Source organism: Drosophila montana, unplaced genomic scaffold (assembly GCF_035044405.1).
Source record: "Drosophila montana isolate Dmon_TW-CO22-7 unplaced genomic scaffold, ASM3504440v1 contig_2667_1, whole genome shotgun sequence".
In the NCBI taxonomy this organism is placed as follows: domain Eukaryota; kingdom Metazoa; phylum Arthropoda; class Insecta; order Diptera; family Drosophilidae; genus Drosophila; species Drosophila montana.
The window spans coordinates 185,194-210,224 of NW_026997534.1; the positions used below are offsets into that span (position 1 = coordinate 185,194).

Sequence of the window (25,031 nt, forward strand, 5' to 3'; positions counted from 1 at the left end):
ACATGCAAGCATGTAAATATGCATACATACATGTATACATACGTGCATACATACATGCATGCATGCTCAAATTAACTTGCGTACATACAAAAAAGTATTATTTTGAGATCATTTTTATATTGTCAATCATTTTATAAAAAGCCTAATCTACTTATGTAAAAAAATCGGTGTGTTTGGAATAGGACAACATACATACGTGTATTACCCGGCCCTGCAATAGCGCAGCTTTTACTTAAACATTTTAAATATTACTTTATTTCAATGGAATCATTTAAATCTCTAATGAAACTAAAACTATGGCTGGTCGATTGGTAAGGAAGAAAGAAATAAAGCTATGTCAGCACAACCGTTTTCCATACATTTCCCACATTTGAGGAACAGTAAATAGATCAATTATTATCTTTGAATAACACTAAAAATCTATTGATTTGCAAAAATTGCATGATATCTCTGCTTTTTCCGCATGATCCCAGAATATTTTTTGCAGCACGATAAAAACAAACAGACATCACAGAATGTGGGCGAGCTGCTGGCATGTTTTTTGTTTGATATATGCGTTCGTCTCAGCTTTAAATCAATGTTGACAAACTTTTATTGGATAAGTTTGTTTAACGACAGGCAAAAGAACAGAAAGGCAAAACGCAGGTAAAAAGTTGAGAGTTGCTTCATTTTTTACTTTTTTTTTTTTTACATTTTATTCTTTTTGCGTACTTTGTGGAAAAATCAAATTGAGCAAAAGTTGAACTTACAAAAAACTTTTGTGCAAACGCGTATAAAAAAAAACGTAGGAGAAAAATAAAGGGGTGGCAGCTACGTAATTTGATTTGTGCGCAAAGTGCGCGCAATTGATTAGCCATTCTGCGAGTTTATGAGTACCCAAACAGTTACTCACACTCACACCCACTATCGCATTCACACTCACTCTGGCACTCACTTATGATTGGCTTTTCACCTTTTGGCGGCCGGCAGCAGCTGCTTGGCTTCCGTATCTTCGAGCCGGCAAAGTTTGCTTGAAAATTTGTTTGCGATTTGCGGTGGCAACGACAACAACTGTTGCACTGTTGCAACTAGGTGAGCTCACATTGTGGCACAGACTCCAGCTGTTTAATATGCTGTGAAATTGCATTACATTTTGAAAAGAGTTGGGCTTGCGGTTCGCCTGCCCGCCAGCTCGCCTGCTGCCTGTTGGCATTTGCGAGCTGCAGATAAGCGCATTAGCATAAGAATCTACACACACTTGTCGTGGGTGTGTGCCTGTGTGTGTGTGTTGTCTACTGTTACCATTTACTGAAATTTGTATAATTAAAAGCTGCCTAGCTTCAACTCGCCAGTATAGTTTTTAGTTTTAAGTGAGCTTTAATCTACTGTGGCGGTTTTACTTATATTTAGTTTTTAGAGATTTCTTTGAGTGTGCTTTAATGCACTTCTATATTTATATTTAGTTTTTGTTAATCAAGCTTTAAGCATTCAGTGCGCTTTAATATGATTTGACAGCTGTGGTCAGAATTACTTAACAGATCTTTCTGTCTTAAGTGAGCTTTAATGAGCTTCCTTTTCTCCGTCTAAAGTGAGCTTTAATATGCCAATACAGCTTTAGTTATTTTGAGTTAATAAATCTTGTTGCTTAAGTGGGCTTTAGTATGCTTTTATGTTATAGATATTCCTAAAATTATTTATAAGAGCTTTAAATGATCTTGGATATGACTTTACAGTTACAATTACATTAAGTTTTTCGAGCTTTTAACTTGAAGCAAGCATTAATGTCGTTTTGTTATATTTAGCAAATGTGAGGGAAATTAATAAAAATGTACTTACTCTGACCAATATTAATTCGTAGCTGAGCTTTCATTTTCAGACAGTGTCATTTATTATGCCCAAAATAAAACGACCACAGTGGCTAGCTTAAATCGTGGCATTGTCCACAGGCGTTCAACGCGTCGTTTGTCGCTGCCGTTGGGGCTAACAAAATGAAAGCTTGTAACGCATTTAAAATGCAATAACCGGATTAGATTGTGTTGTTGCCATATCAGCATGTCCTTGCTCCTGTTGCTGCTGCTGCTGCTGTTGTAGTTGTTGTTGTTGTTGTTGCATGTTACTTTGGTATTTATAGAGTTTTAACGCAATCGCAATTTCAGTTGACAATGTTCGCTTTTGGCCATTGTCAGCGCAGTTGCCGTTGCTGCTGGCCTGCCCTGTCGATAGCCGTCTGCAGGTACGCCAACTGGCCATACTCCCCCCCTCAGTCCACTTCGTGGACATCCACTGAACTGCTGTGTACCTTTGTGTGTGTGTGTGTGTGCAATCTATCGCTGTCTACCTTATGAAAAATGCATTTGCCTGCTGTTACATGATGTGAACTGCAACCAGTTGCCCGAAAAGCTTCATTTGGAATATTGCCATGTTATTGCTTTTTCATTTTGGTCAGTAGAGTGAGCTCATGGACTTCGCATATGAATTTAAGAGTCCAAAATTAACCTTTGAGTTTGTGATTGAAGATGCAGTCTATTCATTTGGGATCCAAAGCAAAGCTAAGAGCTAAAGCTAAAGACATTATTTATCAAGCAGAAAGGTCATGAGCACAGTCTTAAATAAGTATTTGTAAAGTCTCACCTTTTAGCTTAAATAAATTTCAGACAATATTTTTTGTGAAGCCTCTTAAATGTGTTTTAAAAATATCTGAGATTTGCTTAAAATCAATCAATCCCAAAGATTTTGTTGTTGTTTTATTTATAAGAAATCTCAGAATTGTTCTGCCTTTTTTCTTTTCAATCAATCACAATTTTGACACTTGCAGCACCTGTGGCACTTGCCCAACCCCCTTTTCGCAAGAATAAAGAGAATGCCTTTTCTCTTATGCCTCATTGATGGCCATACAAATTAAAGGGAATGCAAATAAGTCAATTCCCGTTTCGAACATGAGTTGAAATTAATGCGCTACAAAATAAATACGACAAGATAAATGTTTTCCTTTTTTTTTTTTTTGGTGGTAACAAGATAAAGCGATGAAGTGGGTTGTCGGGGAGGGGGGAGGGTGGCTAATAAAAATACACGAGTCCTGTGCGCGTCCTGGCAGAGTGTGAAGAGCGCCTTTGGCAGTGACAGCGTGCCAATGGGTGTGCGTGTGTGTGTGTGTGTGTGTGTGTGTGCGTGTGTGTGCCACGTTTAGCATTTCAAAAGGCGTATTGTTTATTTTTTTTCTACTTTTTTTGGTTCCCTTCGTTTTTCTCCGTATTTTCGCATTGAATGTTATTTATCTGCGTTTTTATACGCTTCCCCCCGCTCAGCCCCTCGCCCCTTGGCAGCCTTTGTAACCCAAGTTCACTTTCACACACAGTGCGCTTTTGTAGTTAACTTCTTTGTAGTTTTCGCTTACTTATTCATTTCTTTTCCACACACACGCACACACACACACACACATGGCTAGCTTGTTTTCTTTTTGCTTACAATGGAAATGTGCATGTGTGTGAAGCTTGTCATGTGATAAACTTGGCTAGCAGGAGAATGTCACGTACGGCTACAACCTTTGCCACTTAAAGTTTTAAGTTCTTCGGCAGCGAAAAATATGTTTTAATTCCATAATCAGTTCCCCGGCACTTGGCCAAAAGCCGAAATCAATTCCCCATTGTTTGAGAGTCCAAAAAATCATAGCATACTTTGCAGCGCGACAAATGCTGGTCACGTACAATCCCTAGGAGGGAAGATGGGTGAGATGGGAGGTGGGAGGGGCCTGCTGGCTGTACGTTGGGGCAGCTGTCGCTGTTTGGGTGCACTTAGCATTGCTACATAATTTCAGATGGCGTCGTTTTAAGAATTATGAATGCCACGTGACTTTTGCTGGGCAAATAGAAGCAAACCAGAAATGGGGTTGGAAATTGCAGCTGAACCGAAACATTACATTTTCTGTTCAGACGAACCAAAAAAGTAAGTTAAATAAAATTAATCATAATATATAACATGATTAATTCTGCGAAGTTTGAGCATATTTCTAAAGTTTACTAAAATATATATTTGTTGTTAAATTTGTAATCAATGAGGGAAACTGATAACAATAATTCGTAATATTATTATAGAAAACTTTGAAGCTGGGCACAAAGTTAACTATGTTATAGATTTTGTTCTAGGGAAATATACTTTCAATAAATTATATTTATTAAGAGTTGGAGAGGTTTGATAATTTTAGGAATTACATAGCTTTTCTTGGCTTATCAGTTATTGTCTTGAATATATGATGAAGAAGAAGTTGGCGAAACTAAAAATGAGAAAAAAAGAACTTGTAAAAGAACAAAGTAAAATCCTACCTGTCCTGTTATAGCCGATATTGATATTGATAAAACGTTAATTAGTTAAAAAAGAAATCGAAAAAAGAATCTGGAGCCTCTTTCTCTTAAAGTTAACTTGATGCTGTTATCTTTAATATTCTTAAAAATCTCTATTCAAGTATGCTCCATATGGAGATTAAACGAATCATTAAATCCCAGGCCAGCTGGGCCAAGGGAATCTTTCGCATATAGCTTAAAGCTGTTCAGCTTGCAGTCGGGCGCTTAATTTATACTGCCGGCAACTCGACCCGACCGGTCAAAGGTGTCACACATAAACCATTCAATCTGACAGTCCACAACTGTGGGAGGCACACAGCACGGACGGACGGACGGACGGACGGACGGACGGACGGACGGAGAGATAGGGCAACGTTGACCGCAACCAAAACTTTCGATTTCAGTTCGTTAACGTGCAAAGTGAACACGTTTCTCGACAATGCATGGAACTTCTCCTTTTTTTTTTTTTGTTCCTGGATTTACCACGTGAGTTGCCCGGCTGCAATTTACCATAGATTTTTTTTTTTTTTGGCGTTGCTCGTTTCGTACATTTGTTGAGTGGTTACATTTTTTTCTTTCATTCGGCAGAGGGCTGCAAATTGCGCACGAAACATGCGAGCGAGTGCAGAAAACCAATTTGTAATAAAGACTACGAATGAGAAGGACATAAAAGTGGACTGGCAGCCCGTCCAGCAGCATATTCCGGATTATGCGGCATGCGAAAGATGTTGACACATCACGCAGCAGCAGAGACCAGGCACCAGGACGAGATCCATTTGAATGTTTTCAATTAACTTTATGTAGATAAATAGCAACAACTAGCCGTTGATTGTCTCAAAGGCGCTTTAAAAAATTGCCACAGCCGGCGAGGGGTGAGAAATAAAATGAAACATTGCATAACAGTAAATTACGGGCAGCGCGGAAATTGCATTATCAGCGTCAAAAGGCGACAAGCAACCAGAAACATCCAACACCCAACCCAGCCAGGACGATGCCAGGACGAGGCCAGGACAACGCCGGCTGCTTTGGCTCGCGGCGCTTTGGCACTTCCTGCGCGTCGAGACAATGACAACGCGAATGAGAACGAGAATGTGGACGAGGACGAGGATGAGAATGAGGATGCGAATGATAGTAAAGTTTTTGCAACAGCGATGCGCATAATTACAGCTAAGGGTGGTCCAGGGTGGGCAGGGTGGGGCCAGGGTTGTCAGCTGCACCCAACCCCATCAACTGTAGCCCCAAGACTGATGAGCAGTTTATGACTTGACGCTTTTGCGCTGCATTTAATATATTTTGTTATTGTATTATTTACTTGACACTGGCTGCACATTTGTAAATAGCAGTTAATAACAAAGTGGATTACTTTGCTGCGCTCGCTAATGCGCTTTCTTGCCCGTTCTTGATGCGGCCATTGCAGCGGCATTTATATGAAATTTTAATGAATTGTTAAAGCCAAGATACATTAGAGCACATGTGCTCGTGTCACATTATCAGAGAGAGACAGACACACACTGGGCCAACTTTCGATTCCAATAAAGTTGAGTGCCCCACGCAAATGGAAATTTTACGCAGCCGGAGAAAAGTGCCCTTTAAAATCACTTTATTATGCATGCGTGTGAATGGCTGTGTGGACACATTTGTTACCATACACGATAATTTATAAGAATATACTCATCGAACCGAACCGAACTGAACGGAGTCGAGCCGAGTCGAACTTAACTGAACCGGCGACGTTACACATTGCCGGAATGGCGCTGTCTTTGGGCGATAAAATGCCGGGCGACACGCGCTTTAATCATGAAAATTCATATTGAGAGGCGGCACATGTTGGCATACGCTTGATAACGATAGATACTTATAGATACATATAGATATACATATATACATTATAGGTAAAAGACATACTTACGTATGTAAATGTAACGAGCTCTGCTCTCAGCCTTGCCATTGAATTAAAATTTCAAGAAATTTGTAAGACACTTGCTGTCTACATCTAAATATCTATGGACTATGTGTATGTTTGGGGGCAGCCAACAAGTGCTGGCAATGCCACGCCCCCTGCTCCTGCCACATCCTTGTCGTCGGCACACAAAACAGCTGCACAATTTCCGTTAAAAACTTTGCGCTGAAAGTTTTTGTGTGCGACTTTTGGCAGTGCCGCAATGGCAACAACAACAAACAGAACTCGAATACCCTAACATGGGGCACATGTGACCAGGAACTGAACTTTAGATATTGAAATTCATATCACTAAATTTAGGAAAGATCTATTGTATAAAAATTATATAAGTATTTATGATAATAAAAATAAAATTAATAATAATTATGATAAAAAGAAATACCTTGGGGAAATTTTAAGAAACGTCCCGAGCATATGCAATTCTGCCTAGGTGGCAACGCCTAAGAATTAACGGGCTACATTCATGCAGCATGTAGAAGAGGAAGAGAACGATGCAGCATTTGATTGCCAGGCTATATATCCACAAAATAATATTCGCTGGTTCAATTTGTAGTTCGAACCAACTCCCGGTTCAGTTTGCAGTTCAAACCAGGGTACATTCATGAACCTGATGAACCTTTTCCAGATGCTGGTTCAAACCTTGGTACCTCATAAATACTGATTCAAAGACTGGTTGACACCTTGTCCATTTGAAGAAAACTTCGATACGAAAATAAAAACAATTGAAAATAGGAAAACCCATTTCTTCGCTTTACGTTTGTCAAACCTAATAAGAAACGAGTCAGGCTCATTGTATACTTAAGTTATAGCTAGTTGGAAGTTTCCGCCGCATGCATTTCAATTGCGTCGACATTTACATGCCCAAGTCAGGCAAGAAATGAGCCACCCAGCCGCCCAACCACCGACAGTTCGGTGTCTTACGTCTCTTTGACTCTAATAGATTTTAATCAGCCGCAGGATATGCGCCTGGACGCTGGCAAGGACAGCGACAACATGCTGTTTTTGGGGGGGGGGGGGGGGGCCAGCTGCTGCCAGCTGGGCGACAATTGGAATTTCCACGCTGAGGACAATGACGAAAATCGCCCACGGCGCACGGCTTTAATTAAGCGTTTGTGAAAGTGGAATCAGACAGATATTTCGGTCATTTATCTATTTATATGCATGGCTAGCTTAAATTTTTTAAAGTGTACGGCGAGTGGTGTGAGTTACACGTTATTCCACACAATTTACCGGGCAACACCTTGGGGCCAGCGTGACGCCTAATGAGCCACTCAGTTGCCGCCGCACACTGCTCGAAAAGCGGTTGCATTTTTTTTTAGCACTTTGATACGTTTTCCACATAAGTAGACGCGAGAGCTGGTAACATTTTCTTTTATTTGCGTAATTGGCTGAGTGCTCCGGGCGCTGGCTGAGTTTATGGCCAGCAAAAGTGCTGCATCAATTTAATGGCCTTATCGGTTGATATATCCGTAACCGCATCCGCATCCGCATCCGTTTCTGGCTATAAAATGACCCGCATAAATGTTGCCCAGCATTTACGCATACCCACCCCGCTGGAGAGTGTGAAATATCAGGCTGGGCCAATAAAAGTGTCAAATGGAAATGCGTATAATGAGCATCAGAGTTCAGAGTTCAGAGCAGCAGCAGCAGCAGCAGCAGGACATCAGCTCCCGCGTCCAAATTGAATGTCAATGTCGCATCCCGACTTTTGGCTGACTTTTGACCGCCTCGACAGTCGTTAAAGTGTTTTAAAATGCAAAGTGCCATTATTTCTGTGCATCGTTAAATTTCATTTAAAGCAGACACAACCAGCGACAATTTGCCCGCTAGCCCCCTTGCTTGCCACTTGCCGCTTGCCACTTGCCACAAACTTTCGTTTATCTTGTCATCGTCATCTTTATTGGCTGCCACGGCTGCTGCTGCTGTTTCTGCTGCTGCTGTTGTTATCCTGCGGGCGTGTTGTGTCCATAATGCCGCATGTAATTTGATAACTCACACAAGCCGCACAGATTGGCATGCATTTCGCCTATCTGAAACGCCACATCGAAAGTCTTAGCCATTAAGACAATTCTGAAGGTAAATTTGGCTTAAATCACTTAAGAAATAAAACGAAATATAACACTTAACAGCTTTTAAACATTGCCCACTATGAATTAATTTTTAAACAATTTCCGTGGCTTAAAAACAACCGAATCGAAGCCTGAACAGAATCATATTATTTTCGAAAATAGGAGATCTAGCTACAAAGCATAAACAACTTTAGCTTCAACCATTGCGTTTATCTATCCATATTTTGCATAATGCCAAATTGTGGATAGAGTTCAAATGTAGCGCGCCTTTTGTTCATGAAAATATATATGGATGGCCATATTTTCAGTAGAACAGGCGCGCCTTTATAATTTTGAAATTTGTTTCAAATAAATCATAATCCAAATCAAAAACCAAAAAAAATGATTGCAATTTTATGGAAAAGGAGGAAGTGTACAAAAAGTAATTAATTCTTTAACTGTGTTAACTATACGCGAGCCTACAATTCAAATTTGAGATCTTATAATCTTATATCTAAAAAATGTTCAAGGTATTCGAACCGTGAACCGAACTGTTAACAAAGCCCAAAAGCCAATCAGGCCCAACTATATGACTATAGTATAACTTATCTATAACTCTTACCTTGGTATTCACGAACGTTTTAATACAATAAAATGCACACAAATTAATCAATTTGGAAACAGTTTTCAAAAGTACTTATTACACTTTACACTGCAATTTCGGGTGGATTCTCTTTCTCCAACAGCTTTAGGCAAAGCGGCATTGCGAATACAAAACACAAGCCCTGAATTTAACGAATATCAATAAATAGAAATCTTCTGTATTATACAACAACTTACGGAGGTCACCACAGTAAGCTGATACCATATCTGAACAATCAGGTCGATATCTGTTTTATTAAAGTCATCAATTAATTTCGACAGCACAATTTTGGCGAAGAAGAAGATCAAGATTGCAGCTAGAAACTGAAATGGATGTATATGTTTATAAATTTATATGCTTTTAAATAATTAAAACTCACCTGCTTTACCTTTAATGCATTATTGTGAAGAGATCCATTGATGCCGATGGCAATAGCAAAATTCACTAAACTGTTAAGCACAATCGATGAGTACAGCACAAACTTGAGATTTTCTTTGGCTTCGCATAAGGTTAATAGGGCCGTTGTCAGGTCGAGATTATTACATATCTGGGCAGAGTAAAATCATGCTGAGTTTGTTGATTTTTTTGCCTTAATAATACTTACTGCAAGGCCTACGGTTAGGCTTATGGTTATAGTCTTGACTACCTTGAATTGGCACATACACATTTCTACGATTTTTCAAACACTTCGATTACCAATATTAATTAAAATTTCAACATTTCTGACGTTAAACAACAAATTTAAACGGACTACTGTGTGTCAGGCAACAGTTTTGAAAGCACTTGAGAGCTTTTGAAAGCACATTAAAGCTTCAGGTAACTTTATCCTTATACGGTAAAGCTTGCCAAATGTCTGCAGCCATTGGTTGACTCCAAATCTGACAGGCAGATAGCTTGCGACCTTTAAAGTTAAACCCAAAATTATTCATTTGTATTTAATTTTATAGTAGATAATCTAAAAAGAATCGATTACAAGTAAATGGAATAGAATCGCTTTACCTCAAATCTACTTCATCCACTAATCGCAAATAAAGTGCCGACAAAAAAATTAAACAAAGCAGCTGCAATATCAAGGGGAAACAAATGAAAATATTGAGCTATGCTTGGGATTATTGTCGAGTCTATCTACCGAAAGAGCCGTGTTCAGATGGTACCAGGGACTTGCAAGGAGTTCGTAAATTTTCCCATTGATGCCACCGACTATTTCCGCAAGCATCAGCTTGCAGATGAAGAAGGCCAGCAATGTGAACAGAAACTAGATGGAATCAATAAGATTTTTGAAAAACTCGCATGCAACATTTAGCTGCCACTTACCAGCCTCAGGGGCAATTTCTTATGGCGAATAACTCCATAGGTGCCGAAACTAATTGCGAAAGTTAGGAAAGTGTTCAGCACCATGGATATGATAAAAGCGCTCTTTGCATAACCTTGGTAACTGCCCAAGTTTCCAATGGCCTTGACGAGATCCATAGTATTGCATACCTAACCAGAAGCGGGTTAAATAGTAACTTTTGTAATTCATCCGAATTGGCCACAAATTGACCACAAGCTTACCAGAATAATGATAGATATAAAGATTGTATGGATCTTGAGTAAAGCTATTCCCAGAAAGCACATTGGTGTGGACTTAAATAAATATCTATGTTGAATGTGACACAAAACTCTTAGCTACGCTTTCGTACTATGAACAACCTTACGATTATACTCAGACTCAACGCCTATAAAAAGGGAAAACAAAACTGTGTCGCACTTACATCTGAACTTTTCTTTGTTACACTTACGGCCCAGAAGATCGGTAATGCAAACCAAATGTGCAAGTTCGGGTACGTTTCCTTAGAGTTTCCAACAGTCACATAAAGTATCCAAATAATGCATTTGGTAAAGATGAATAAACCAATGCCAATTGCCAGCTGTGAAGGTAGTTAATTATTTATTAAACCAATTTTTAAATATGGGAAAGCTTTAAGCTTAATTTACTGCATTTAATTAATACAATTAGGCTCGCTTTCAGCCTCGTAAATTTGAGGTAGCTTTAAGCTTTAATGAATTTGATGCTGTAAGCTCTTAATTTGAGAAAGCTTAAGCTAAATTTGCACCATTTGTTGAATATCAAATTAATGTTTTAAATTAAGCATAAGAAAGCTTTAAAATAAATTTATTGAATTTAATGAACTCTATTTAGCTCGCTTTAAGCTCGTAATCTTCAGAAAGCTTTAAGTCAAATTAGGCATGCGTTAAGCTCGATAAAAGATCGATAAAGCTTTCAATAACATATACTGAATTGATAGACACAATTAAGCTTGCTTTTAAGCTAATATAAAACTTAGTTTATTGATTATGGTTTTTAAACTTTACCACCAGCAGCAGATATATTAAATTACTAAACACCACACAAAATCCCAAACATGCGACTGCGATCATAAAAATTGACGTAATCAGGTTTGATATCAACAGCACAGTCCTCTTTCGACTATTTATTATTCCATTGTCAAAAGTCGAAGCGAGTTCTATGCAGCAAAATTGCTATATGAAAATTAATCTGACGGCCATTAGAGGGAAAAAGACTTTTTCAGCGCTTACCAAAAGGATGGTCAGACAAATAGCAGCCAGAGATTTGAGACAGAGCTGCGAACGCATGCACATCACCAGGATATCAAATACAGTTTGTGTATGTTGTATAAAAGTGTATAACATAAATGACAAGTATTCCAAGTGAAACATAGTTATTTACAAGTGCTAACCCACAAGATGTTTCAAGTGGCCGGGCCACATGTGCAACACCAGCAGCAGAAGCAGCGGCAGAAGCGGCAGCGGTGGCAGCAACAACAATGACAACATTGTTGACAATTTCCAGTTGAACGCACAAAGCAGGAGAAGGCAATGCCGACTCCTTCTGAACAGGCTGAGGCCCTGGGCTGAAGTCAATAGCAGAGCCCAGCCCCTTAGCCAGGATAGCGTAGCCTGTCCCTGGGCCTGTCTGTCCCAAAGTCCTTGCCTGTTGGTTCTTGTCGGTCCTTTTGCTTTGTGTGTAAGTGTGTGTGTGTGTGTGTGTGGCCCAAACGCTGTCTGCTAAAATAATCGCCACAATAATCTGTCAACGACAGCTGTTGATGTCATAAAAACCTTTTGAAGATGTAAAGATGTCGTTGTCAAGGCACACACACACACACACAGAACAACAACAACAACAGGCTAATGATAATTTGCCACAATTTACACTCAAACCAGCCACAGCGAACAGCCCCAGCCCAAACCCTCTTCTAATGGCTGCGATAAAATCATTGATGAAGCCAAAAGCTAATTGAATGTTAATCGCTTGGCATTGACATTGCACGTGGCAGTGGCTGTCGCAGTGGCAGATAAAGCGGGCCAAATGGCCAACCTTGCCACAGATGCGCAGCGAAAAGCTTAAGGTGAGCATTGAATTTGCATAGAATAATGATAAATCAACAGACGGGGCCGCTCGCTCATTTATTTATGCCACAACAAGGCGCAAATAAAACTCAAACACAGTCTTTAAATTAAAAATTAAATTTTAATCTACACAGGCAACAGCAGCCCGCGGGCCAAGCAATGATCCGTATCAGTTAGTACGAGAATCTTTAGCATTCGTGCATTTGCTTAAACCCAGCCCCGCCCCCCCAACGCCCACACACCACCTTGGGCTGCCCTTTGTCTGCGGCTATGACATATCGCGATGGGAGTCGTCTGAGTTGCTTGGGTTTTCATTTCTTTTCTTTTCTACTTCTGCTTCAGTTCGTCTGGCATTTGCGTTAAACATGCTCAAATTTGTTTAAACTGCAAGAGCTTAGGAATTGTCTGAGTTCCAGCAAACAATTTCGCCCAACAAATTGACCAATTTTTGGGGTAAAGCAATTATAATATAATTTCTCGACTATAAATAAATCCTTGATGGGCATTTGAGCACGAACATGCATGGTTTGGCCTCTAAAACAACTTGGCTTCTAAATCTGGAAAAATTAGTTTTGGGCAAAATTCATGTAAAAATGGTACCCTCAAATATCTTATATAGGACGAAATTTCCCACCCCATTGCTCAGTCAAATCTCATCCGATTTTCACGAGGTTTGACTTTTTGTTCATGGTTTGGGATCTAGATCGATTGTGCATCAAAATCTGGCAACTTTTTTTTTGGTCGAAATTCATGTGAAAATTGTACCCTCAAATATCCTATATAGACATGGGTCAGAATTTCCCAACCCCGTAACTTGGTCAAATATCATCCGATTTTCACGAGGCTTGGCTTTTTGTTCATGGTTTGGCCTCTATATCAATTGTGCATCAAAATCTGGCAACTTATTTTTTGGTCGAAATTCATGTGAAAATGGTACCCTCAAATATCCTATACAGACATGGGTCAGAATTTCCCAACCCCTTAACTTGGTCAAATATCATCCGATTTTCACGAGGCTTGGCTTTTTGTTCATGGTTTGGCCTCTATATCAATTGTGCATCAAAATCTGGCAACTTATTTTTTGGTCGAAATTCATGTGAAAATGGTACCCTCAAATATCCTATAAAGACATGGGTCAGAATTTCCCACCTCCATAACTCGGTCAAATCTCATCCGATTTTCACGAGGTTTGGCTTTTTGTTCATGGTTTGGTATCTAGATCAATTGTGCATCAAAATCTGGCAACTTTTCTTTTGGTCGAAATTCATGTGAAAATTGTACCCTCAAATATAATATATAGACATGGGTCAGAATTTCCCAACCCCATAACTTGGTCAAATATCATCCGATTTTCACGAGGCTTGGCTTTTTGTTCATGGTTTGGCACCTATATCAATTGTGCATCAAAATCTGGCAACTTTTTTTTTGGTCGAAATTCATGTGAAAATGGTACCCTCAAAATCCTATATAGACATGGGTCAGAATTTCCCAACCCCATAGCTCAGTCAAATCTCATCCGATTTTCACGAGGCTTGGCTTTTTGTTCATGGTTTGGCATCTATATCAATTGTGCATCAAAATCTGGCAACTAATTTTTTGGTCGAAATTCATGTGAAAATGTTATCCTCAAATATCTTATATAGACATAGGACGAAATTTCCCACCCCATAGCTCAGTCAAATCTCATCCGATTTTCACTAGGATTGGCTTTTTGTTCATGGGTTGACATCTTTATCAATTGTGCATGAAAATCTGACAACTTTTTTTTTGGTCGAAATTCATGTGAAAATGGTACCCTCAAATATCCTATATAGACATAGATCGAACTTTCCCACCTCCATAACTTGGTCGAATATCATCCGATTTTCACGTGGTTTGGTGCTTTATTCATGGTTTTTGTCTTAAATAAATTTGGCATTCAAATCTGGAAAATTTTTTCATGGTCAAAATTGATGTAAAAATGGTACCCTCAAATATCCTATATAGGTCTTAAACTCAGTTTCAAAGACCTGTGAGAGAATTTATTTTATACGTACCACGGGCAAGGCCGGGGTATACCCGATAGTTTTTCTATAATTTTCTTTGGATATAATTTGAGCGCTTTGGAAAATCTAGGGTCAAAATTGAGAGCTCGCTGTAAATGCAATTTCGTGTAATTGTCAATGGCTGAATTGAGCCAGGCCAATGTTGGGCAACAGGGGGAAACAGCAAAAACAGCAGCACAGCAACACTGGCATATTGTAACACTCTGGCAACGCCGCTTGCTGCACACAAAATTTACATTTGCTGTTGCAGAAATTTTTCAATTGCACACTTGAAACAGCGTCTGGCCATGACGTGAACAACATAAAATGCATTCGCAGTTGCAGTCAGAGTCACAGTCACAGCTGTCCTGTTCTGTTGGGGCCATTTGGGGTCGGCCCTTTTCACGTTTGTGATGTGTCCATGTCCGATACAAATAGAAAATGGCTTTGGCCAAATAGACACAGAGATGCATCAATTGTCTAATTGTTTGCCGAGACAGAGTCGTCATAATGTCCATCAAATTAGGGCCACAGAGTTGCGTTGAGGCCACAATATTGTTAGTCTGTCTGGCACCAAGGTTTGCTGTCTGGCCTCCTTGTCTGCCAGCCTCCTTGCCTGCCTGCTGCCCGTTTCAGTGGATACCCGTGGGATAGGTAAATTTGATTTATGACTTATTATGCGTCTTATGTCCTTTCATAATTTAATTATACCAGGACATAGCTGTACAGACGCCAGACAACAGCCAGCTGGCCATGCAGAATGCTGAGCTTGGTGTGGGTATTGCAGTTTTTCACTTTCTCACTCCAGCTCCCTTTCAATCTCTTTCTCTCACTCTCGGATAAGCACAATAAACCATAATGTTATGTTATTTAAATCATGAAAATTCGCTTACGTAAATTGGATTGCAGCAATTGTTTGTGCTCAGCTGCATGCGCAAGCAGTTTGTGCAAAAACCAAAGCGACAAGCACAAGCACAAGCCAAATGCAAATGTAATTAAACTGCACTTAGGCCAGTTCTCTTTCTGTGTGTGTGTGTGTGCTTGGCATGCCAAATGAAATTGAAATAAATTATTGACTAATTGTCAAGGCAGACAGACAACAACAACAATATGACACAAGAGTGTGCGATTTCTGGCCCACATAGCGTATGCGCAACCTCAGCTCTTGTAAGCCTCCACCCCACACACACACACACACACTTACAACAATCGCAGCTAATTTGCCAAAGAAAAGCGTGTGAGTGTTGCCCCTTCCACATTTTTAATGCATATCTTCATTTAATTTGATTGTTTATGTCCGCATTAGCCAGGGAATTGCCTGAAATCAAAGTCACATCAAGTGGTTGAGCTCTAAGTCTTAAATAAAGTGTTCCACAACCACTTTTTAATCAGTTTTCAATTAGATGATTGGACAGAGGCATGTTCAATTTCAAGACTACGAGCTACTTATGAGTGTCATCTATACACCTGAGAGCATGACTAAGCACTTTCATAAATTAGCCTCGCTGCCGAATCGAGAAATTTGCCAAGTACATATCGAAATTCGCATTTAGCTAAGATTTGATTTACGAAAATTATTATTTATTTTTATAACTCATTTAATTGAGTAATTTAGTTATTAAAATTTATTAATTTAAATTCAATCCTAAAAAGCAATCTAAAAAAAAGATCAACATTATTTCAATGCAAAATCATTTAAGACGTCAAAGATTGGGATTTATTAAAACCCTTTTAAAAACTGCTTTAGTTTTAAGCGCAAGGCAGTTAAAGGTCTGGGGATTCCAGTTCAAAGGCTTGGGTTGTTTGAATTTTTAACTTAAATACTAACAAAAGAATTTGAATAGAAAAGTATTCCCAAATCCTGAAGCAAAATCAATCTTAAGTTAAGAAATATGACCAAAAACTTATTTCGCCTTAAAATTGGTTCCGTTTTGACCAACCTATCGATGCTTAAAGTCTATTATTATCTATTACGATTAATAATTGGTTCACTTAATAGTGTGAGCATGAATTATAAAGAATTCAAAAATTCCTTACCCAAATTTAAATGTAGACAAAATCTACAGTTTACACCATGGCCAAATCGCAGTTCCACGTGAAAATAGGTTCTGCTCTGATAAGAGGTGAGTGCTTGCTAGTCTAGTAAGAGATTTTGGTGGGGACTTTGGATTTTCCATAAACTTTTTTATAAATGAATATTGGCAATAAGGCTACGAAATCTAAAGGTCAAATATTAACAAAAGGCTTAATAATATGAAAATCGATTTTATTAAAATCAATTTTATTTAACTTATGTGAGCTTGAAATGTAGGAAAAGCAGATGTAAACGCATAGCTTTAAAAGCTGAATATCGATATAAATATAAATGCATAGCTTTAAAATATATTGATATAAATAAATTTGAACTTTGTTAGTAATAAATAGGAAGGCTTTTGAAATAATAAATGAACAAACAATCAATGTATATCAATCAAGTGTATATTAAGGTAGAAATATGGGTAAACCTTGTCTTTTGTTTCTAGGCAACTTCAAGATCGCGTGCAGAGCATTAACCCTTATTATATTGGACTGAATAGGCCAAAATTGATGTTTGTTTTTTCTATTAAGCCCATTAGCAAAATGCGAGTAGTTGACTTTAATGTCAAGTTTGAAATCGGGCCATGCACAGGTAAAATAAATGTACTTCAGATATTGTTATTGCTGTTATATCAGCCGAAACAGCCGATAATTAACCGAGACTAATTATAACAAGTGCAAAAAGCAAAGCCAACTGGGTCGCAATTGTGTGTATATCCGGCCACATTTGAATGGCAATGAGGCTGATTTTGATTTCGATTTCAATTCCATAGATCAACAGGGCAACCGGAGGGCAGCCAAAAGAGTTGGAGGTGTGCAAAAATATTAAATCCAATTAATGGCACATAATATAATGCGCAAACAGACTCGAGCCGAGTCGAGCAGAGCCGCCACGCCCCCGCCACAAGTTATCAGAAAGCCGCTTAACGAGCAGCGAAGGCCGCCCACAAAGCCCAAGATGACGTCGCAGAAACCGGCTCCAGCTCCAATTTTACTGATATAATTCATTGAGTATTTTTGGACAATTGCGCGTTTATTGCTTGTTAGGCTTTATTTTGCTTAGCCCGCGCCGCTTTCAGGCCCAACCTCGAAACGGAAGCTTTGCCAAGGTTTTACTTGCAACAAAAATTTTTGGTTTTTTTTTTTATTAACAACGTGCAACATTAACAAGCGGCTTTACTAGTTTGCGAATCGTGCTCCTAGAAACCCCAGTGGGTGCCGAAGCCATCGAAGCTCATGTGCGAGACGCTCTCCGCGGGCGAATAGTGGACCGTCTGGGCGCTGCCGTAGCTGGAGACGCCCAGGGCTGGGGCATTGTGGCTGTAGGTGGTGGCAGATGGACCATGGTTCACATGGGTGGTGGCCAGTGGAGCAGCATAGCTAACAGCGGGCGCGGCATACGACTTGGCATACACAGGAGCAGCAGAGTAGATGGTCTTGGCCACGACGGGAGCGGGTGCGGCGTACAAGGTCTTGGTCACAACTGGAGCGGGCGCAGCGTAGACAGTCTTGACGGGAGCACCATAGCTGACAGCTGGAGCAGCATACGAGAAGGTCTTAGCCAGCACGGGAGCTGGAGCAGCATACGAGACGGTCTTGGCCAGGACGGGAGCTGCAGCAGCATACACACTCTTCTGCACAATTGGCGTGGCCTGAGTGTACAGTGGCGCCGAATAGGTTGTCTTGGCAATAGCCGGCTGGTAGACATTGTTCTGGATGCGAGTGTCCGACTTGCGCACGCTGGAGTAGGGCGTATCCACGGCCTTGGAGTAGCTGGAGACGGTGCCGGCAAAGGAGCGCACCACATTGTGCTGCGTGGAGGCGACAGCATCCACGGCAGGATTAGCCACAGCCACATGGCTCGCCAGGAAGCCAGCTTGGGCACAGGCCAGCACGGCGCACAGGGAGAAGATGACGTAACGGAAGGCCATGCTGATAGATAGAAACTGGGTGTGGAAACTGAAACTGTTATCGGCTGGCTGACTGAGCTGCGACTGTTGTTGATTTGGCCAAAATGTTGCGGCTTTTATACGCAACTGACGCGTGCCAAACGGCATTTTGGTTAATTGGGAACCTGCCCACAATGAGAGATGCGAATTTCGTTGGCCGATTGTCTGTCTGTCGAGTGTGTGGCAAATTATTTGAAAGCCAATTTGGGGCCATAAATTAAACGTCGTAATTCGGTTTAGAGAGCGACTCAATGGCACACGTGTAAAATTAATAACAATTTGCCAAAAAAAACAAAACTAAGACAGCCAGGGGGAGGGGGGTAAGTGGGTGTGCAGGCATCCCAAGTTGGCAACACAATTCAATTTGAGGCAAGCGGCAACTTTGGTAATTTCAATAAATATTCATCATGCGCCCCGTGAGCCACAGCAAAAGCAGCAAAAGCAGCAGCAGGGATATTCATTTTGTAAAACTTGCACAAAAGTACAAAAATCATAAACAACAACAAAAAGTAAAAAAACACACCCTCGAAAAAAAGAAGAGCAAGGAAAAAGTTGACACAAGCTGGAAGAGTCCTTGAATTTTGCGAGGCGCGGGGTCATATTTGCTGCTTGACTTGAACTCAATTTAATGGAAAAATACGCGAACGCAATAAAAGTTTTTGCCCACTGTTGTTTTCTGGAAAATTTATGACCTGCTGATAGTATTCAAAATAATTCACTTTTTCGTACGCCGGGGCGGGCAGCTGCTCGAAACTCGCAACTCGCAACTCGAACTCCTACATTGAGTTACTTTTGGCATGCGCCGCCCCGTCATTTGCCGACCCATTGAACCAGTTTCTGTTCGGTTTGCTTGTTGCTGGGTGGGGGCTTAGGCCTAAGTCGGTCTGTCACAAATTTGAGGCCATTGTGACCGTGAAATTTGGACAAACATTTTGATTTCGCCTATTTAAGCTGCGCAGCTGGCCCAGTTAAGCATCAGTAACATTTCCAGTTGCAGCTAACTAACATGGCATTCAAGTACGTCCTATTGTCCTTCTGCGCTCTGCTCGGCGCGGCCAGTGCTGGCTACCTGGCGCCTGCCACCTATGTGGCTCAGCCCCATTACGATGCGGTGGGCACCACGCAGCAGAATGTGGTGCGCTCGTTCGGCGGCACCGTATCCACCTACTCGAAGAACGTGGTCACGCCCTACTCCAGCGTCAGCAAGGTGGACTCACGCACCACCAATAATGTGTACACGCCCAAGACTGTCTATAGCTCACCCGCTGCTGTGGTCACCAAGTCCGTCTATGCTGCTGCTGCTCCAGCTGTCACCTATGCTGCTCCAGCTCCCGTGCTGGCCAAGACTGTCTCATATGGTGCTTCAGCTCCCGTGCTGGCCAAGACCGTCTCGTATGCTGCTCCGGCTGTGACCTATGCTGCTCCGGCTGTGACCTATGCCAAGACCTATGCCGCTCCAGCTGTCGCATATTCCACACCAGTTGCTGCTCCCACTGCCTATGTGAAGTACTCGCCCGCAATTGGTGTGGCCCATGTCAGCTTCGATGGCTTTGGCTCACACTGGGGCTATTAAGCTAGAGTCTAGCACTTAGCACTTGTTGAAATTGTTGTTGATTAATCACACGAAATAAAACTATTAACAAAAATATTTGTTTTTATTAAGTCGTCTTATGAAGGTGGTAAGGTTCATTCTAAAACTCATGGCAAAGCTTATGGCAAATAGAAGGTATTGACCTCAATCCTGCGGAGTTAAGCTTAAGGCGATGTGGCCGTAGTTAGTCGATATAATTGTAAAAAATTTTACAAGTTCATTGCAAAGCTCATGACAAACTTCATGGCAAATGGTAGAAGTTGCTGTCTGTCTGGCCGCAGTTAATTGTTCAAACTATAATAAGCTAGTTGCAAATTCGAGGACTTACACCCTTTTTCTCATGTGCATGGTAAAGCTCTTGGCAACGCTCATTTCAACCAGCATAAATTGCTGGCAATGCTGCGTCGTTAGGTTGCCAACATCTATAGTGTGGCCAGACTGATTTATAAACAGCTATTTATTTTTGATACCAATTTGATTTGCGTCAACTACATTTCATTTAAATGCAGCACTAGAATGTTTTATATCAGTTAGAGTTGCCAGATTGATTTATAATCAACTGTTTTTCGATAACAAATGGATTGTTGATAATTACATTCCTGCTCTATTAAATTAAGCATTGCATTGCAGCATGACCCTGTCTTGCCTCAGATTGTTTGTTTTTCTCTTAGTGCCGCCACCTGCCCTACCCCTCTTTCCCCTAGACATTGTCCTTCACATTTGTCTAACATTTAATGGGCCGTATGTGTGCCATAATTTTATGCCTCACGCCCGAGCTCATCCGCATGAATCGCTACTTACTTTATGTATATAGTGCAAATATATACATACATTTTTTCGTAGGGTCGCAAAATATTTAGTGCTAAACTTTTTGTTTGTCTTTGTAGGTGGTGGGGCGCCAAAAAAAATTGTTGGCCAAAGTTTAATGAGCCACATGACCCCTTTTGGTTTTCAGTTAGCCCGTTGCCTTTGCCGCCATAAACTCTGCGCTGGGACCCATCAGCAGCTTGACCAAAGTGTTGTTGTTATTGTTATGGTTATGGGGCGGAAAACTTTTGCCAAATCGTCGGCACTGGCTCAGATAAGGGCTGTGTGAGGAGGGCATAAAAAAAGTATTAACTGCTTGGGCCGCAGCAAACTATTTAGCCATAAAGTTGGTCGTTCTGTTGGGCATTTTGTATGCATATTTTATGCATTTCGCAATGCTTGAAAATTGTTTTCGATTTAATGTTGACAACAATCAAATTTATATGCACTTACATACATATAAAAATAAAAAAACAAACATCCAGAAATTGTCCTTGAACATGTGCTTAGTCGCTTGGCTGCATTCTCTCCTTTGGCATATTGTTTCGAGTGTCCAGTTGTGTGTTGGGATTCGCCTTTGTTGATTTCTTTATTGGCTCATGCATATGCAGAGCGTACGCTCGGACAAGGGCTCCGAGCAGGATTTCGCTTTGGCCAGACACTCGAGTGTTTATCGTTATTGATTGCAGCTGTTGGTGAAATATGAGAAGTGTAAGCCCTGCTGCCAATGCCCAACCCATTGCCAATTTCAATGCCATCCAATTTGTCTTGCAAATGCAAATTCAATTTGTTGCTTGAGACACGAAAAAAAACGAAGTAAGGAAAACCTAGAGTATGATGCGGTCTTTCCACAAGTCGCGAAGGCTACGCTGCGGCGCTTTGATTTGATTCAGAAACAAATAAAAACACAACAACAAAATGCAGTAAATTAACTGCAATTGATACACCTTCAGGGTTAATCGTATTGACTGCGATCGCCATCTATCCACTTGCCTGTAATAATGACGTGAGCAGCTCCACGCGTACGATGGTGGACTCTATATCATTTTTATTCAGGCAGCCATTGTAATAAAGATCCTTGGACTCCATGGTGCCATTGCCGAAGCAGCTGCTTGGCAATTTGCCATATATCAGCAGATAATCATCCGGGCCAAACACACCACAGCAATTGTACTGGAGAGCCGCAGGTTGGCGAAAAGCTGAATAGTTTCACGTGAATCCACTCACCATGATCTCGTACGTGTTGATGCTTTCTCCATTTTTCCATTTTCTGTGGATCTCATGGACAAGGGGATAACGCTGTGTCAGCACGAGAATTATCATCAGGTGCAGCCAGCTAAATATGAACAGAAACGTAAGGTACTGCAAAGGATAAATATCATCATGTTGTTATGCACCAAAAGGATTGCAAGCGTGTCCACTCACAGAGCGCAATGTCACTAGCTGCTGCTTGAGCACCAAGCCCCATCCTACAGCCATCGTGATTAGCATTAAGACACTTACCACGACCACCATTATTTCAAATTTTACAAAACCACATTCCGGGATATCTGCGTATTGACTGATTATCCCGCTGTCGTAAATCATATCGCTAATGTTGCAATACTAGGCATGGAAAATAACTATGTAAATGCAATAAAAACAAATATTACGCAACTAACGATACAGATAATAGCGAATATTAAGATAATCCAGCGAAAAGCAATCAATTTCCAATTCCTTTTATCTAGTCCATCGTAGTCCGAAGACGCTGTCCGCCTCGAAGGTACGGCTCTACTTGACATTATGGGTAAATAATTTGTTTTCTTTTGAAATATAGCTCCAGGCAAATTTACATCTTTCAGAATATTTCTCACAATCTAGAGCCTGAATCAAGAGTATCTGAAGGAAACAAAAATTTCCGATCTATAGAAATTTTTTTAGTTTCCATCCGATTTGCCCTATTCCCTTTCTCAGAGGGTATATCAATATTATTCACAATTTTTTTGAAAATGCAAATGTAGATATGGGATATATGTTACTTAGCCAGAAACAAAATAAAAGCGACACGTTGCACATAAACCGAAAGAAATGTCGCCTCTCTATGAAATAATTGCCAAGCACAAGCGATTTCTGGTATTTGCATAGATTTGATGTGGTCTACACTTGGCTTCTGCCCGGTTGAGCTTAGTTCAGCTCAGTTCGGTTCATATATGAATGTATCCGGACCATGGAATTTTTTAATCAAACAGTTGCCATTAATTACTGCAAAATTCTGCCAGCCACATAACAGACATTTTTTCGACGGAGTCGAAATGAATGAAGCCCAAAGATGGCAACGGGCAAGGAGCCAGAAGCAAGGAATGAAACGCTGCCAAGGCGTGGCCAATCCTCGTGAGCGCTCACATGTTGTTGTTGCCTTCGCTGTGTGGCAACAACAAAAAGATTGCCACGGGGCAAACCGCAACGCAGCCAGAGCTGGAGCGTTGGGCGATGGCCGTAACCAGAGACGGGTCCGGGTCCGGGTCCGTGTCCGGGAAGCCAGCAGCCATTCAACACAACTAAAAATCAAATTAGGTGCAAACGAGCAGCCGTCAGCGGCTGCTCCTGCTGCTCCTGCTGCTGCTGTTTGTGGGCGTGGGCGTGGTCGCGCCCAATGTAATGAATAATTTATAATGCAAAGCGCTGATATTTTTGCCCTCGCTTTTAGCTGAAATTAAAATTTTGTGGCTTCTTTTCATGCCCAAGTTAAAGCGCCAGCAAATGCCAAAGATTTGCCGCGTCCTTCTTTGTTTCTGCTGCAGACTGCGACTGCGACTGCATTTGGCGAAGGCGAGGCGACGGCGGCGGCGGCGGCTGATAAATGTGCGTGTGCTGGTGTCAAGTGCACGCTCGTGAATTCAATTTGATATACAAACTGATTTATCGATGCTGAGCAGAGCCGGAGCCGGAGCCCCGCCCACTCGCAACTGCCACACGCCATTCATAAGTCAGTCAGTCAGTGGGCTAAGTTGCTGCAGCTTCTTGAGGCGGCGGGGTGACTCGGGGCTGGGGGCTTGGGGGCGGCGTGTCTGCTGGGGAGACGATAAAAAATTACATACACTTGTAACTGTTGCTGGCTGCAGCCCCTAACAAGGTTAATTTGTTGCGATCGCACAGCGCACTGTCATTTATCTTCGCTGTCAGCGGCAACTCTATGAAAGAGCAAGGCTCTAATTTGAATTTAACAAGCTCCGCATCGAGAGCGTGTCCCCAGTCCGTCAGTCAAGCGGGCGGGCAGGCTGGATGGCAGGCAGGCAGGCCATAAGAGAGTCAGCCAGTAGTCTATCACGGCGCTTTGAAAATTAAAAATTTATTGCCAGACGAGGTGTCAATCATCGCCTCGCAGAGCAATAAAAAGTAATATGTAACGTTGACGAATTGGAATGCTGCAAGTCGAAACACGAATGCTCTATCCAACAAGTGGGAGTCACTTTGCCATGAACATGACAAACAAAGCTGAACATCTCTTCAGGACTGAAAACGTGAGTTACAATGAAATTTGCAATGAACGTGGGGAATCGAGCCAGTTCTAAGAATTTGAAACAATATTTGCCATGAACTTTTTAAAGAGCCTGAGAAAACGTGATGTATATTAAATTATATAAGACTTTAATCGGAGCTGTCATGAACTTTGCAATGAGCTTGTAAAAATTAGCTATCTCTTTTTGAACAATAGTTTATGATAGTTTATGGGAGTACGGGCTATATTCATGGGAAATGGAAAATTCCAAAACAATATTTACCATGAACTTTGCAATGAACATTAAAAATCGTGCTGTACACACTTATATATTCAAGACTAAATCAAAAATGTACATTAATAATATTTTATTGAGAGTAGCCGTGAACTTTGCAATGAACATAAAAATCCTTGTTATTCAGGAATATCAAAACAGTTTGAGCACAACACAAAGCAATCAACATAGTCGCCATGTCCACTGCGTGCGGCTATAAAAAAAGGTCGAAAAAAATCCCAGAGGACACCCGAGCACACTTCATCATCAATTTGTAGCCGTGCAATGTTTCAATTTCACTTGTTGGCTTCGATTGTCGTTTGTCGCTTTTGGGTTTTGGCCACACAATTGAAAGCGACACTTTTATGGTTTTGCAGATTTGTGCAATGCATCCACAGCTATCATCTCCCTTGTTTTTTTTTTGTATTTGCCCTTCTTTTTGTTGTTA

General features: G+C 40.9%; 4 protein-coding genes across 7 annotated transcripts; 1 reads left to right on the forward strand and 3 right to left on the reverse strand.

Moving 5' to 3' along the window:
- Positions 1-8,942: 8,942 nt before the first annotated feature.
- Positions 8,943-11,687, reverse strand: LOC135429479 (uncharacterized). Of its 3 annotated transcripts, none has more exons than XM_064683782.1 (11): positions 11,548-11,687; positions 11,323-11,490; positions 10,749-10,877; positions 10,522-10,685; positions 10,282-10,449; positions 10,097-10,222; positions 9,967-10,028; positions 9,572-9,868; positions 9,347-9,514; positions 9,165-9,290; positions 8,943-9,109 (listed from the first exon to the last, which is right to left on the reverse strand). In XM_064683782.1, exons 4-8 carry the CDS (start codon positions 10,582-10,584, stop codon positions 9,796-9,798), a joined length of 492 nt encoding a protein of 163 aa, XP_064539852.1. In that variant the 5' UTR covers positions 10,585-10,685; positions 10,749-10,877; positions 11,323-11,490; positions 11,548-11,687; the 3' UTR covers positions 8,943-9,109; positions 9,165-9,290; positions 9,347-9,514; positions 9,572-9,795. The 3 variants fall into 3 exon arrangements, with proteins under 3 accessions (XP_064539852.1, XP_064539854.1, XP_064539853.1); XM_064683784.1 differs by having other exon boundaries at positions 8,948-9,109; positions 9,356-9,514; XM_064683783.1 differs by having other exon boundaries at positions 8,948-9,109; positions 11,323-11,474; positions 11,548-11,647.
- A 5,812-nt stretch (positions 11,688-17,499) lies between these two features.
- LOC135429474 (cuticle protein 16.5) lies at positions 17,500-18,464 on the reverse strand. The gene has a single exon (XM_064683777.1). It carries the CDS (start codon positions 18,410-18,412, stop codon positions 17,681-17,683), a length of 732 nt encoding a protein of 243 aa, XP_064539847.1. The 5' UTR covers positions 18,413-18,464; the 3' UTR covers positions 17,500-17,680.
- Positions 18,465-19,239: 775 nt separating this feature from the next.
- Positions 19,240-20,003, forward strand: LOC135429478 (cuticle protein 16.5). Its single transcript, XM_064683781.1, has one exon. It carries the CDS (start codon positions 19,437-19,439, stop codon positions 20,001-20,003), a length of 567 nt encoding a protein of 188 aa, XP_064539851.1. The 5' UTR covers positions 19,240-19,436.
- Positions 20,004-21,397: 1,394 nt separating this feature from the next.
- Positions 21,398-22,677, reverse strand: Tsp66A (Tetraspanin 66A). 2 transcript variants are annotated; one of them, XM_064683779.1, is made up of 5 exons: positions 22,495-22,677; positions 22,254-22,433; positions 22,056-22,190; positions 21,822-22,001; positions 21,398-21,760 (listed from the first exon to the last, which is right to left on the reverse strand). In XM_064683779.1, exons 2-5 carry the CDS (start codon positions 22,413-22,415, stop codon positions 21,656-21,658), a joined length of 582 nt encoding a protein of 193 aa, XP_064539849.1. In that variant the 5' UTR covers positions 22,416-22,433; positions 22,495-22,677; the 3' UTR covers positions 21,398-21,655. The 2 variants fall into 2 exon arrangements, with proteins under 2 accessions (XP_064539849.1, XP_064539848.1); XM_064683778.1 differs by having other exon boundaries at positions 22,490-22,676.
- Between the last annotated feature and the right edge of the window lie 2,354 nt (positions 22,678-25,031).

Bases quoted from the DNA above. Each gene is read 5' to 3' on its own strand.
- LOC135429479 (XM_064683782.1), bottom strand. From the start codon at position 10,584: ATGTGCTTTCTGGGAATAGCTTTACTCAAGATCCATACAATCTTTATA. The intron at 10,450-10,521 runs GTAAGCTTGTGG...GCTTCTGGTTAG, and splicing joins TTATATCTATCATTATTCTG to GTATGCAATACTATGGATCT. The intron at 10,029-10,096 runs GTAGATAGACTC...TTGATATTGCAG, and splicing joins ATCTGAACACGGCTCTTTCG to CTGCTTTGTTTAATTTTTTT.
- LOC135429474 (XM_064683777.1), bottom strand. From the start codon at position 18,412: ATGGCCTTCCGTTACGTCATCTTCTCCCTGTGCGCCGTGCTGGCCTGT.
- LOC135429478 (XM_064683781.1), top strand. From the start codon at position 19,437: ATGGCATTCAAGTACGTCCTATTGTCCTTCTGCGCTCTGCTCGGCGCG.
- Tsp66A (XM_064683778.1), bottom strand. From the start codon at position 22,612: ATGTCAAGTAGAGCCGTACCTTCGAGGCGGACAGCGTCTTCGGACTAC. The intron at 22,434-22,489 runs GTTAGTTGCGTA...TTCCATGCCTAG, and splicing joins TATTCGCTATTATCTGTATC to TATTGCAACATTAGCGATAT. The intron at 22,191-22,253 runs GTGAGTGGACAC...TATCCTTTGCAG, and splicing joins AGCTAGTGACATTGCGCTCT to TACCTTACGTTTCTGTTCAT.